Below are 12,501 nucleotides of genomic sequence, written 5' to 3'. Positions count from 1 at the left end.
GTGCAGCAGTGAAGGAATGGAAACCCAAAATCCCTGTAAATGTTCATTAAAACTAATAAAATTTAATAATATAAAAAAGGGGGGGGAAAGTATTTTAAGGGTCAGCATTAAGAGGTGAGTGAGAACAGAACTCTGCTTTTATTTTGAGAGAAAGTACTAGTTACAATAAATATTCATAGTCACAACTCTGATGGACAGTCCTTTTGAAATAGGCCGTTTGGGGTTCACCTCATTCAAGCGTATATTGGTGTTACGTGCTTTTGAGTTCACTGGCTCAGCCATAGAAAACCTTATGGAGTGCAGTTCTGCTCTGACATACATGGTATTGCCATGAGTTGATGGCAACCTGGAGGCACTTATTAAGTGAAAACAGAGAGATCACAGACAAACAGACGAGGTTTAAAGTAGAGGTCTCCTGATGCTTAAAAGGATAATACAAAGAGCATGGAAAGTTATCAAATACTGCCACTATAACGTAGGCACTAGAGTCAGAAATCGGGTGAGAACTTGGGGTTTCTGCTTTGTGGAGTAAATAAAATGAAGGCAAGTTTTGAGTCTCAGCCACAAGCCAGCTCTTCCCCAACACTGCTATAGCCAGAAACCATGCTTCATTTACTAGAGTTCTTTGAGGGTTTAAATAGCATGAGGCTAGAGGAGAACAGTGGATGTTATTTCGACACTTTCAAAAAGCTTTCAAGCTTTTAAACCCAAAACGGTTTTCAGAAAAATGGAGTCATCAGGAGATTGGGAAGCAGTGTTTTTGTCCGTGGCGTGGAGATAAGGAGCAAAGAGGAGAGTTAAAGGGGCACTTTTATGAACAGCAAGAAAATAGTCAGGGTGGGGGCACAGGGGTCCACTGTGGACCTAACTTAATTTCATTTTGAGAAAGAATTATGGAAGAGGGCATGTAGGGCTAAATTGCTTCCTTGGGTGATGCCTTTATGCGCTTCTAATGAGGATAATGAGCTTCAGGAAACTGTTTTGCAGGAGTGGGCATCACAAATGGTCGGCGAGCTTTGATATGAGCAAATCCAAGGGCATATCTCTAAGGGACAAATTCCTGAAGTTCATGTCAGAAGGTTTAAAAAAGGCCTTAGCTGTGGCTAGATCTCTGTTTCTGGCATCAGTGGGAGTTGAGGAACAAGAGCTAGAGAGAGAGTGTATCATCAGAAAGTCGCACTGTTTAAAGAGACAACTGGATCTGAACTGAAATTCCCACCAAAAAAAAAAGACTATTTCTTGAAATCCGCTCCAAGTCCACTAGTAGGTGGTGGTTCGTTGGGGATCTAGCTAGCTGGCTATCCACCAATTAATTTTCCCTTATATAGTTTTATTCTGAATATATACGCTGTGAGGCACTTCCAACTGCTAGCATCCGTACTTAATGGAGCAAAACACAGCCCGGTCTTGTGTCATCCTCACAGTTTGCTTTGCCCATTGTTGGAACCCATGGTTGCAGCCACTCTGTCAGTCCCTCCCATTGAGGATCCTATAGCCAAGATAACAGTTGTCAGTTCAATATTTTTCACATGTAGAGTTTGGTGCCATCAATTACATCTTTCATGTTGTGTCACCATTGCTACTCTCTGTTGCCAAATTTTCCATAACTGTAAACAGAATCTGCCTGCTTGCTTACTCCCCCTTTCCTTCTCCTTCCCACCTGTCCCTCAGCAGAAACTCTGTGCCCCCTCAAGAATGACTTCCTCTTCCGCCTCCCTCCCACCCCTTGGAACCACTCATCAACTTCCGACTCTGTTCCTTGGTCTATTCCAGAGATTGCATGCAAGTGAGATCATACAGTGTGTCCCTTTATGCTCAGCTTCTTTCACTGTTTTCAAGTGTGTGTGTATTTGAATTCCACTTCACTTTATGATTGAATAATACTCCTCAGGGATTGATTTATGAATGTGTTGCACTACGTACCACTTGAGAAGAAAGGCACTAAGAAGAGGCACTACTCTTCAGCTTTCTTACTTGAAAAGGTTTGTCTTCTCTAGGGATGACTAGACATGATGACATTCAGCAGCTAGGTCAGCTAACCTCATCTGCTGCCGTACTTGTTTTCCAGAGCACATCCTAGGTGAAAGTGGATATCTCAAAAAACCAGATCAGTGTCTTCCGAAGTTGTGAACTATTCTGTCAGAAAAAAAGTAAATAAGTTGACTGTATCTCACTCACAGTGTGTTGGCAAAGCTCAAGGCCATACAAGATCACATTGTGAGGTGCTGTACAAAAATAGGGTAGTATATGTTCTATAAGAAACCATGGTTGTATAGTGAGTAATATATTTGTCCATAAACTGAAGGGTTGGCGATTTCAGTCTACCAGCCATACAGGCAAGGGAAAGATGTGCATTCTCCTCCCATTACATTTTATAGCCTTGGGCACTTGAAGAATTGCTATGAGTCAGAACTGACTCTATAGCGTTAGCTTTTCATTTTTGTTTGTTAGTTCTCTATTACTCTGGTGAACTAAGTGGTTTGAGAGTTGGACTGCCAATTGAAAGGTGGGTGGTTCAAATACACCAGCTGCTCCTTAGGAGAAAGATGGGCAGTCTCCGCCTGCAGGATTTACAGCCTCTGAAAGCATGCTGGAGGGTCAGCTATAAGTTGGTTCTGACTCAGTGATGAGTTTGAAGCATTATTTTTTTAGCTTGTGTTCTCTTTTGCCTTTCAGAACTTAGAAGTATGAATATGAATTTACTCTAATTGTCTAAATAATAACAGAAATGGGCCAAGATCATGTAACTATTGCATTTCATAATTTTGGAGTACACATAAAGATGAACTGAGTTCTAGGAATTTCAGTTTTATAAATAGTTATGTAGGGAGTCATGCAAACTTGCAATTATCTGTGTACAGGATACAAATCTGCAAATGTAAAAGTATGTTCTTTACACCATTGTTTATATTAGCAAAATGGTGAAAGTTGATAAATTGTTTATCAATAAGGGGTTATTTTAAATAAATTATGATAGAGCCATATGGAAGAATAAGAATGAAGCAATTCCATATGTTTTGTTGAGTTGCTTCCCCGTCAAATCTGGCAAAGTCCAATACTGAAAAGAAAAATTGCCCAGGATTGTACATATACCACTTTCCAATGACAGCAAAGTTGCCTGAAGCTTGAAGCTTCAGTTCTGAAGTAAAACTTTTGGCTTCGCCTAGGGGGAGCACATTACAGTCTTTCTTTGAGCTGGTGTTCTCCCTTCTCATGGAGAACACAGAGGGAATCTGATATGCATGATTTATGTGGCAAATGGCTTGAGAAAGGATCTCGAAGAGAAACCTAGTCCCACAGCCTGCAGGAAGTGGTGGGCGTAGGAGAATGAAGAACATGCAAGATCCTCTCTCCCAGGGCTGCAAAGTACCACCTTGAACCAGCAACCGCTACCAGTTTCTTAATCTTGCTGAAACAAAAGGGATTTGATCTCTGTGGAATGCATATATGCTGTCCATGTTTCTGTGGGCCATGTCCAAGCCATTGTGATTGGGTTTGATGCCTTGCTTTCTTATTCAAAATGCAAGCACCACCATCGAGTCAGAAATGACTCATAGCTAACTCTCCAGTGGATTTTTAGAGGCTGTAAATTGCACATGAGGAGATTGCCCATCTTTCTCCCATGGTGCAGCTGGTAAATTCAAACCACTTGTCTTTAGGTTGGTAGCACAACTCCATACCCACTAAGCCACAAGAGCTCACTTCCAATGAGTTGTTGTCATGTGTTGTCGAGTCACCTGTGACTCATAGCGACCCTATGTACAGCAGCTCTGAACCCTTCCCTGTCCTAAGCCAGTCTCACTGACTCTGACACACCTACCCTCATTGCCCTAGTTGTTGTATCAATCCATTTCATCCATGGTCTTCCTCTTCTGCACTGTCCCTCCACCCTTCCAAGCATGATGCCTTTCTCCAAGGACTGGTCCCTCCTGGCCACATGTACAAAGTATTTGAGACAGAGCTTCAAAATCCTAGCCTCCAAGGAGAAACTTGATTTCACCCTCTCCATCACAGATCTATTTGTCTTCTTGGCAGTCCATGGTATGTTCAAGACCACCACAACTCAAAGATAACAATTCTTCTGTCATCCTTAGTTATTGTCCAACTCTCTAATGCATAGCAAGTCATTGCGAAGACCATGGCCTGAATCAGGTGCACTTTAGTCTTTAGCCTGACATCATTGCTTCTCATAATAATGTTAAGGATATTTGTATGCGTTTTGCTGGCCTGACTCTCCATAGCTCTTAGCACTCTGCATTACCATTGGCTCTTCTTGTAGACTCCTCATTAGAATGAGAACACATTAAGGGCAGAGATATTACCAGTCTTGATCATTGTTATATTAACAACACAGTAACAATTATTTCATGAATATTTGTTGTAATCAGAAAATGTACAAAGAATGTTCTTTGCAGCATTGTTTGTTTATATTCTCAAAATAGTAGAAGTTACTGAGGTATCTATCAATAAGTAATTATGTAAAGATGTTATGCTATAGGGATACTGAAGAATATGAATGAAGCCATTCTGATTTTTTTCTGGCATAGGATTATCTCCAGGATATATATTTCAAGTGATAAAAGTCTGCAGTGTGGTGTAGATCTTATTATTCCAATTTTGATTAAAGTTAGATATTAGTGTGTGCAGTGAGATTGCATAAAGTTAATAGAACCCATCTGGAATGGCCATCCCATTGTGGTGAACTGGATCGTCAGTGCCAAATACAGTCAACTTTCTTTATGCTTGGGACTCTTGGGATAACCTTTTGCTTTTCTTTTACCTTTCTAGATACAGCCAAAAGGCAGCAAGGAATGGGATGAAAAATCAGTTCAATCTCCATGAGCTGAAAATGAAGGGCCCTGAGCCAGTGGTCAGTCAAATTATCGACAAACTGAAGCACATTAACCAGGTATGTGGTGTGGCTAACAAAGGTGGGGATTGTGAGACGTGAGGATGATGCATTCACAACATAATTTTTGAGAGGCAACCATCATTCTGTTTTGTCAAAGATTCCCCATCTGACCCTTGTCTTTCATCATACTTGTAAATTGTAAAGAGAGTATGATAATATTACAAAAATAAGGGGGAAAGAGTGGTGAGAAGCTGTGCTGAAATGCCAAAGGCATGTGGTTTGAATCTACCAGATGCTTCAAGGGAGAAGGGGCAACCTCTTCCTATGCAACTTTGCTGTTGTTAGGTGCTACTGAGTCGAGCACAACTCATTGCAACCTTATTAACAAAAGATCTTAACACTGTTCTGACTCTGAAAACCCACTGGAACACAACATAGTCTTTTTGAGTGTTTGTCCCCAAAATACACTCAGAAGTTTTATATAAGTGGAGTGTACAAATGGGTCCTAATCATTCATATAAATTGTGATAGTACATTTTCACGTTTCAACAGTTCTTCCTATTGATGATTTTTCCATGGCTATATAATATTCCATCAACATTTATCATCATTCCTTTAATCCATCTATTTTTTCTGGACATCTAGGTGACTTCAACATTTCCCCCATCTTAATTAGAGCAGTACATAGCAACAGTATTGACCATACATAACAACAATAACAACATATCTTAACTCCTCATTGAATCATGCTTTCTCCTGATCATAAATCACTTTTAAAAATAAAGATGTTGGCGTTGTTAGATCAAAGAATATGACATCCTGACACATGCTTCTAAACTGCTTCCTCATGGAGATGTTTCCATTTTCACTGTGCTAAACAGGATGGAAGAGGCCCTCCTAACTGCACCCTCCACATCTTCTAGGTCGCTACCTTGCATATGGGCATAAGCTGAATCCCTTGACCTGTTAATAGATTTGCCCTCTCTTGAAGCATTTAGTAATTCAAGCACAAATAAAAGTAGAAGTGGATTGTAGCAGGTGATTATGGCAACAATTGAAAAAAAAAATTGCCTCTGCATAGGGGATCACTTAATACTGTTCCTGCCCTTTGACCTACACATGGAAGGACCCTCCTATCACTGACTTAGATTTGTAGGTTAGGAAGCACTTTTGTTGTTGTTGTTGTTGTTCTGTGCTCTTGAGTCGGAACCAATTCAGCTGGCCCTCTAAGTGGGTTTTTCAGAGGCAAGAAATCGCACAGGAGATTGCCCATCCCTTCCTCATGGAGCAGCTGGTGGATTCAAACCTCATTCCTTTGGGATTGCAGCACAGCTTCTTATTAACACTGAAGTCCTTGTGTAAGGACAGAGCTTTCTATATGAAGATGTTGGCTTGAGTTCACATTTTCATGTCAAATGGAGCAGTGACATTTTTGTGGTTTTCAGAAAATGTTCAGAAGGGCTTTCGAATAGCAGCGTCTTTCACTGGAAATGGCGTCGGGAACGTATTTACAACGTGCTTGGGTGTAGTTACTCTGGTACCCTAATAAAGCGCTCTACACTCTGTGAGCACTTAATAAATACTGCTGCTGCTGAGCATGTGACCGCCACAGTATTTCTGTAACTCAGCACACATGCCCTCACAAAGTTTTGGAAAGCCTGGTTAGATACATCAGGATGGCTTGAGAATGCGTTTCCGAGGGCTTCAGAGCTCAGGCAACAGGCACCGCGTTTGTGTTACGGCTTCACTGAAGGCGTCGTTTGCTTTGCCTTGGAACGATGACAGTGATTGACTGCATGGATCCACAATCTTTCAAATCAGACATCTCTGGCTGGCTCCAGTTAACTCGTGAGATGCCAACATCGGAAAAGCCAAAATCTCAGGGTTCATCCCCGCACCCCAATCCTGGCAAGAAATAGTGTCATCGGGTTGTTGGGTTTTTGTTTGGGTTGTTTTTTTTTTTTTTTTTGGTCGGCAAACCTCAGCGAGTTGTCAGAAGCTTTGGGGATTGGAAAAAGTTTCATCAGCTTTGTACAGAGTCTTCTTGGGGAAAGAAGGAGCCAGTACAGGCCTAGAAAGTGGTGCAGTAGGGATACAAGGAAGCGTGTGTGAAAAATCCCAGGACTGATGCTGCCCATCAGCTCTGTAGTGGTTGCTTACGCATCTGATGGGATAAGCAAGTGCAGATGCTTCTAGAGAGCTTAGTTTAAGGATGAGAAATGTATATTGTTGTTCTGTACCTTCAAGGAGGAACCAATCCCTAGCTGACCCTCCAGTGCGTTTTCAGAGGCAGTGAATTGTAGGGGAGGAGATTGCCCAGCTTTCTCCCACAGAACACAGAACTGGTGGATTCGGATCATGTGCCTTCAAGTTGGCACTGCAGCACCTCTCCACTAGGCTACCAGAGTTCCTTATTTTCTATTGTTGTTATTGTTGCTGCAAGTCAAGTAGGAATCATAGTGGCCCTATGAACAGCAGACCTGGTCCCTGTGCTACCCTGTGCCACCCTCACCGTCTCTGACACACTTGAGCTCATTGCTGCAGGCCGTGCATTGATCCATCTCGTTGCAAGTCTTCTCTTTTGCTGACTCTCCATCTTTCCAGGCATCATCATGTCCCTTCTCAAGGTTGTGTATAATTTTGCATGATATATATATATACACACACACAGATACACACACACACACATGTGCATCTATGTATGTGTGTGTATATATGTGTATATCTATGTATAATGGCAGACACCTAACAACTGTCTTATAATCATATTTAGGATTTTTCTACATAAGGAGGACTTTGAGTTTGAAAAGGAACAGTACTCTAGGACTTTTGGCCAGTCCTGTTCTACTCTCCAAGTTTTGTATGGTTGCAAACACCTTTCATGAATTGTTCCTTTTCTGTCCTATATTGTTTGTTTCTTTTCTTTACCTCTGACTTCCAGTCACAAAAACCAATACTAACACATCGATTCAAAGCAATTCAATTAATTGTCATCATCAAATCAGAACCAACCATAGCTGATCCTCCAGCAGGTTTTCAAAGGCTATAAAGTGTACGCAAAAAGGTGGCCCATCTTTAACCCTTGGAGCAACTGGTGCTTGCCTTTGGGGGGACAGCACATCATCCCACACACTAGGCCACCAGAGCTCCCTATAGCTCATAGATGATGATGTGTTGTTGTGTGCCATCAAGTCGCCTGTGGCTCATAGTGACCCTAGGTACAGTAGCTCTGAACCTGCCCTATCCTGAACCAACCTTACTGTCTCTTGACACACCCACTCAATCACCCCAGTTATTGTGTCAATCCATCTCATCAAGGGTCTTCCTCTCTTGCACTGTCTCTCCACCCTTCAAAATATGATGTCCCTCCCCAAGAACTGGTCCCTCCTAGCAATAGGCCCAAAGTATGTCAGACACAGCTTCAGAATCCTTGCCTCTAAGGATAGCTCATAGAGAGAGAAGTATAAATAGTCAGAATCAGAAAAACCACCACTTCAATCCCTTTCACCTTCCCCTGGCCCCTGAATACCTGTGTGGGAACATTTTTCTGTTCTCCTGCAAATACCATTGAGCAAACAACGAATTCTCATTGATAGACCAGTTTGACCAGTTTAAGTTGAGCTGTTGTATTTGATTGGGCTCCAAACACCCACACTGCTGCTTCCCCCCACCCTTCTGTGTTGCTTTAAATGGCCAAAGAAAATTCCTATTTTGGCCATGATTCAACCTCAAACTGAGAAGTCATAAAGAAAAATGTTAGAATGATGATGTTGATGATAATGAGTTACATTTGTATAGTATTAGGATCGTACTTCAAAGTGGTCCTGAAAGTCAAAGGGTGTAAAATATGCCACTGTGAATTGTGTAAAATGTACTCTTGACACGGGAACGAATTTTTTTTTCCAAAAAAAATCCCTCATTGTTACTCTTGTACATTCAGAGGGTGAGTAATGAAATAGTGTTTGTCAATTTTTATAGCTGGAGAAACTGAGGCCGAGTGCCATTAAAGGCCTAGCGGGCATGCTGCCAAAACCAGTGAGCTCAGTTGAGAATCCAATCAATCACCCAGATGTTGTTTCCCATATGCTGCCAAACATCTGGATTCACTGAAGGCTCGTCAAAACTGACCTAATGTTTTGGCGATGGGGAGGTAGCATCAAGTTAACATCCCCTGAGTTCACGTACAAGTCAGTGATTAATCCAGTGTGGAACATTATTTTTCATAGCCCCTCACTTAGTGCTTCACTCATTAAACAGTAGCAGTACACTGCTCCTTATGTGTCTACAACACAGAGATACTCCTGTGTATGTGTGTGTGTGTAAAAGTGTGTGTGCGCATGCACGTGTATGTGCATGTTCATGTTTATGTAGATGGACTACAGCAAGACCACTTGTGAGTTCATCCCAAAATATCTCTTCACTTTCTTTCATGGGAATTCTCCGCTGCCTCCATTCAGGCTCTAGTTACTGTTGATAGTGCTGGAAAGAATATACTCACTAAGGGAATAAAGTTATATTACTTCCATATTGACAGTCCCATGGTGTAAACTGAAGGTGAGGGCCAGGAGCAGGCCCCTTTCCTAGGAAGGCCTGCAGGTGAGCTATGTACAGCGTTCCCATGTAACATTCCCACGATGGGAAACCAAGGCCTTTTCCATTTCTGATTTGTTTGTAGATTTATTATCCAGCGTTGGGGCAGAAACTGAACTCATCTGAGTCCTTATGGTGATACCCTGGGAATGTTCCAAGCCATCTTGCCTTTTTTAAAAGAAAATAATAATAACAACAACAACTACACATTTTGTTTGAGTTAGTGCCATTCTGTTCCAACGCTCTTGGGTGAAGAAAACAAACAAACAAAAAACCACTCCTAAACTAAATTCACTGTCTTTGAGACAATTGTAATTGTGTCTTCCAACAAGTTTCCACAGCAACATATCTTTATAGGAAGAGACTGCCGATCTTTCTCCCAAGAGATCAGCCTTTCTGTTAGCAGCCCAGCACTTGACCTACTATACCACGAGGGCCTCCCATGAAAAAGAACCCCCCCCCCAATACAAAGAATATTCATAGTACGTTCCTCTACCTAAGTGGTACTGTGGGTCGTACTCAGAGTTCTGTTACTATATTTTCTCTCCCTCTTTGAAGTGGCTGTGCTGTTACTGCTCATTTAGAGGTTATCATTCCCCAGGAAAAGTGAGCCATTTATTATTTGCCCCCCAACCCCCTTACCAGTGTCAGTTCAACTTGAAATGAAATTGCTGAAATTGCTTTCCTGGCTTTTGTAAAACAGCTGAAGGCCCAGCATCAACACCTGCCCATTTGGTGTCAGAATTTCTCATTCAATGTCAGATAAATTCTCATCTCTTTGGGACGGTTGAAATGTCCTGTTGAATAGTGGGGAGTGAATGAGATGGCCTCTTAAGATTCCTTCCAGCCATGTGATTCTGTGATTTGTGGCTCAAGGTCAGACTTCAACCCAGCACCCTCTTGTGAACAAGTCCTATGACTTTAGCCTCCGCCCTGACACTCTTTTTAAAACACCCTGCTTCCAGGTCACCCTTTCCCATTTTGTAACCTCTTTTCTTTTCAGAATTCATTCCCTTTCCACCAGCTGTCCAGCCTGGCACATGGAACTTGAACTGCCCTGTTCCCTACCCACTTCTTGTGCATTTATGCCTTGCTCTCATTAGGCTATGAAATCATTAAACTATTGGAACAGGTTTTTATTTATTCATCCCTAAATTCCCTCCTCATCAACCAACTTTTGATCACAAAGGCCCACCTACTGGGTCCTGATTGGTTTAAACAAGAGGCTTCCAGCCCACAACTGATTCTTAATTAAATCAAAATGACAAAACAATTTACACCTGATTTTAATTAAGTCAAAATGAACAAGCAACTTACACTTGATTGTTAATTAAGTAAAAATGACCTACCTTCCAGAATCCACCTGCTTCAAGAGGTTTTCAGGCAGGCCTCAACCAACCAACTTTAGAGTCAAAGAGGAGGAAATGGAATTTTTTTCCTAAATCTTGCAGTCCGAAACTGACCAAACATGCAACCAAGATGTATTGTTAATAATTGACAGCTGGAATGCAAAAGTTGGAAACAGTGAAGAAGGAAGAGTACTTTGAAAATATGGGCTTTGTGATAGAAATGGGGCTGGAAATGGAATGATCGAGTTTTGTCTTTTCAATGATTTATTCATTGCAATGACTTTTTTTAAAAAAAGACACGAACAGAAGCTTTATAAATGGACCTGTCCTGATGGGCTGCATAGGAATCAGATTGACTACATCTGTGGAAAGAATCATTGAAGATGCTCGATATCGGCAGTTAAAACTAGGACAGGGGTGGACTTTGGGTCAGACCGTCAGTTACTCATGTGCAAATTCAAATTGAGGGTGAAGAAAATGAAAATAAGTCCATGAAAACCAAAATATGATCTTGAAGCTATTCCATCTGCATTTCAAGAGCATTGAAGAATAAGTTTGAAGGATTGAGCACCAATGATCAAAGACTGGGTCAGCTATAGGATAATATCAAGGGTATCATCCATGAAGAAAGCAAAAGGTCATTACAAAGACAGAAGAGAAAGAAAAAAAACCAAAATGGATGTCACAGGAGACTAAAAATTGCACTAGAGTGTTAAGGAGCCAAAACAAAGGGAAAACATCCCAAAGTTAAAGGGCTGCACAGATGATTTCAAGGGGCAGCTCTGGAGGACAAAACAGAGCATTCTAATGGAAAGTGCAGAGCGCTAGAGTTGGAGAATAAAAAGGGAAGAACTCACTGTGCATTTCTCAAGCTAACAGAATGGAAAAACAAATTTGAGTCGCAATATTGAAAAAATGCTATAGACAATGTATTGAATGACCCAGAAAGCATCAAAAGAAGATGGAAGAAATACACACAAATCACTGCACCCAAAAGAACTGACTCTGAAAATGTTCAGAAAGTACCATATAAGCAGGAACCAATGGTAATGAAGGAGAGCATGGAAGCGGCATTGAAGGCATTTGCAAAAAAATAGGGCCCCAGGAATTAATGAGTACCAATTGACATGTTTCAATTAACAGATACATCCCTGGATTTATTCACCATTCTATGCCAGGCAATTTGGAGGACAGTCGTCTGGCCAACAGACTGGAAGAGGTTCATGTTTGTTTCCATTCCCAAGAAAGGTGATCCAACAGAATGTGGAAACCCTTGAACAATATCATTAATGTCACATGCAAGCAAAATTTTGCTGACGTTCATTGAAAAATAGCTGGAACAGTATATAGATAGAGAACTGTCAGAAGTTCAAGCAGGATTTGGAAGAGGCCATGGCACTAGGAATATCATTGCTGATGTCAGACGGATCCTGGCTGAAATTAAGGAATACCAGAAGGTCTATTTATGTCTTATTAACTATGCAAAGGCATTTGACTGTGTGAATCATAACAAGTTATGGTTAACATTGAGAATTATGATAATCTCAGAGCACTTAATTGTGCTCTTGCAAAATCTGTACCTAGGCCAGGAGGCTGTTGTTTGAACACAACAAGGGAACACTGTTGTTGTTTGTTTCATTCAAGTCACTTGTGACTCATAGCAACCCTATGTACAAGAGCCCTAAACACCTTTCTACCCTGTGGCAACCT

The 12,501-nt window shown here is 41.3% G+C and overlaps 1 protein-coding gene across 3 annotated transcripts in view; it reads left to right on the top strand.

Annotated features, from left to right (window-relative positions):
- Positions 1 to 12,501, top strand: part of GPC3 (glypican 3) — a 528,201-nt gene that overhangs the window by 383,066 nt on the left and 132,634 nt on the right. For all 3 annotated transcript variants that reach the window (XM_006881809.1, XM_006881808.1, XM_006881807.1), the window contains one exon: positions 4,789 to 4,909. In XM_006881809.1, the coding sequence (XP_006881871.1) occupies positions 4,789 to 4,909 (121 nt within the window). The remainder of the gene's footprint in view (positions 1 to 4,788; positions 4,910 to 12,501) is intronic.

The sequence above is a fragment of the Elephantulus edwardii genome, unplaced genomic scaffold (assembly GCF_000299155.1).
Source record: "Elephantulus edwardii isolate Elephantulus edwardi_28Jun2011 unplaced genomic scaffold, EleEdw1.0 scaffold00016, whole genome shotgun sequence".
Classification (NCBI taxonomy): domain Eukaryota; kingdom Metazoa; phylum Chordata; class Mammalia; order Macroscelidea; family Macroscelididae; genus Elephantulus; species Elephantulus edwardii.
Note: the sequence above shows the minus strand (reverse complement) of the source record. Positions and strands in the feature narration are given on the sequence as shown.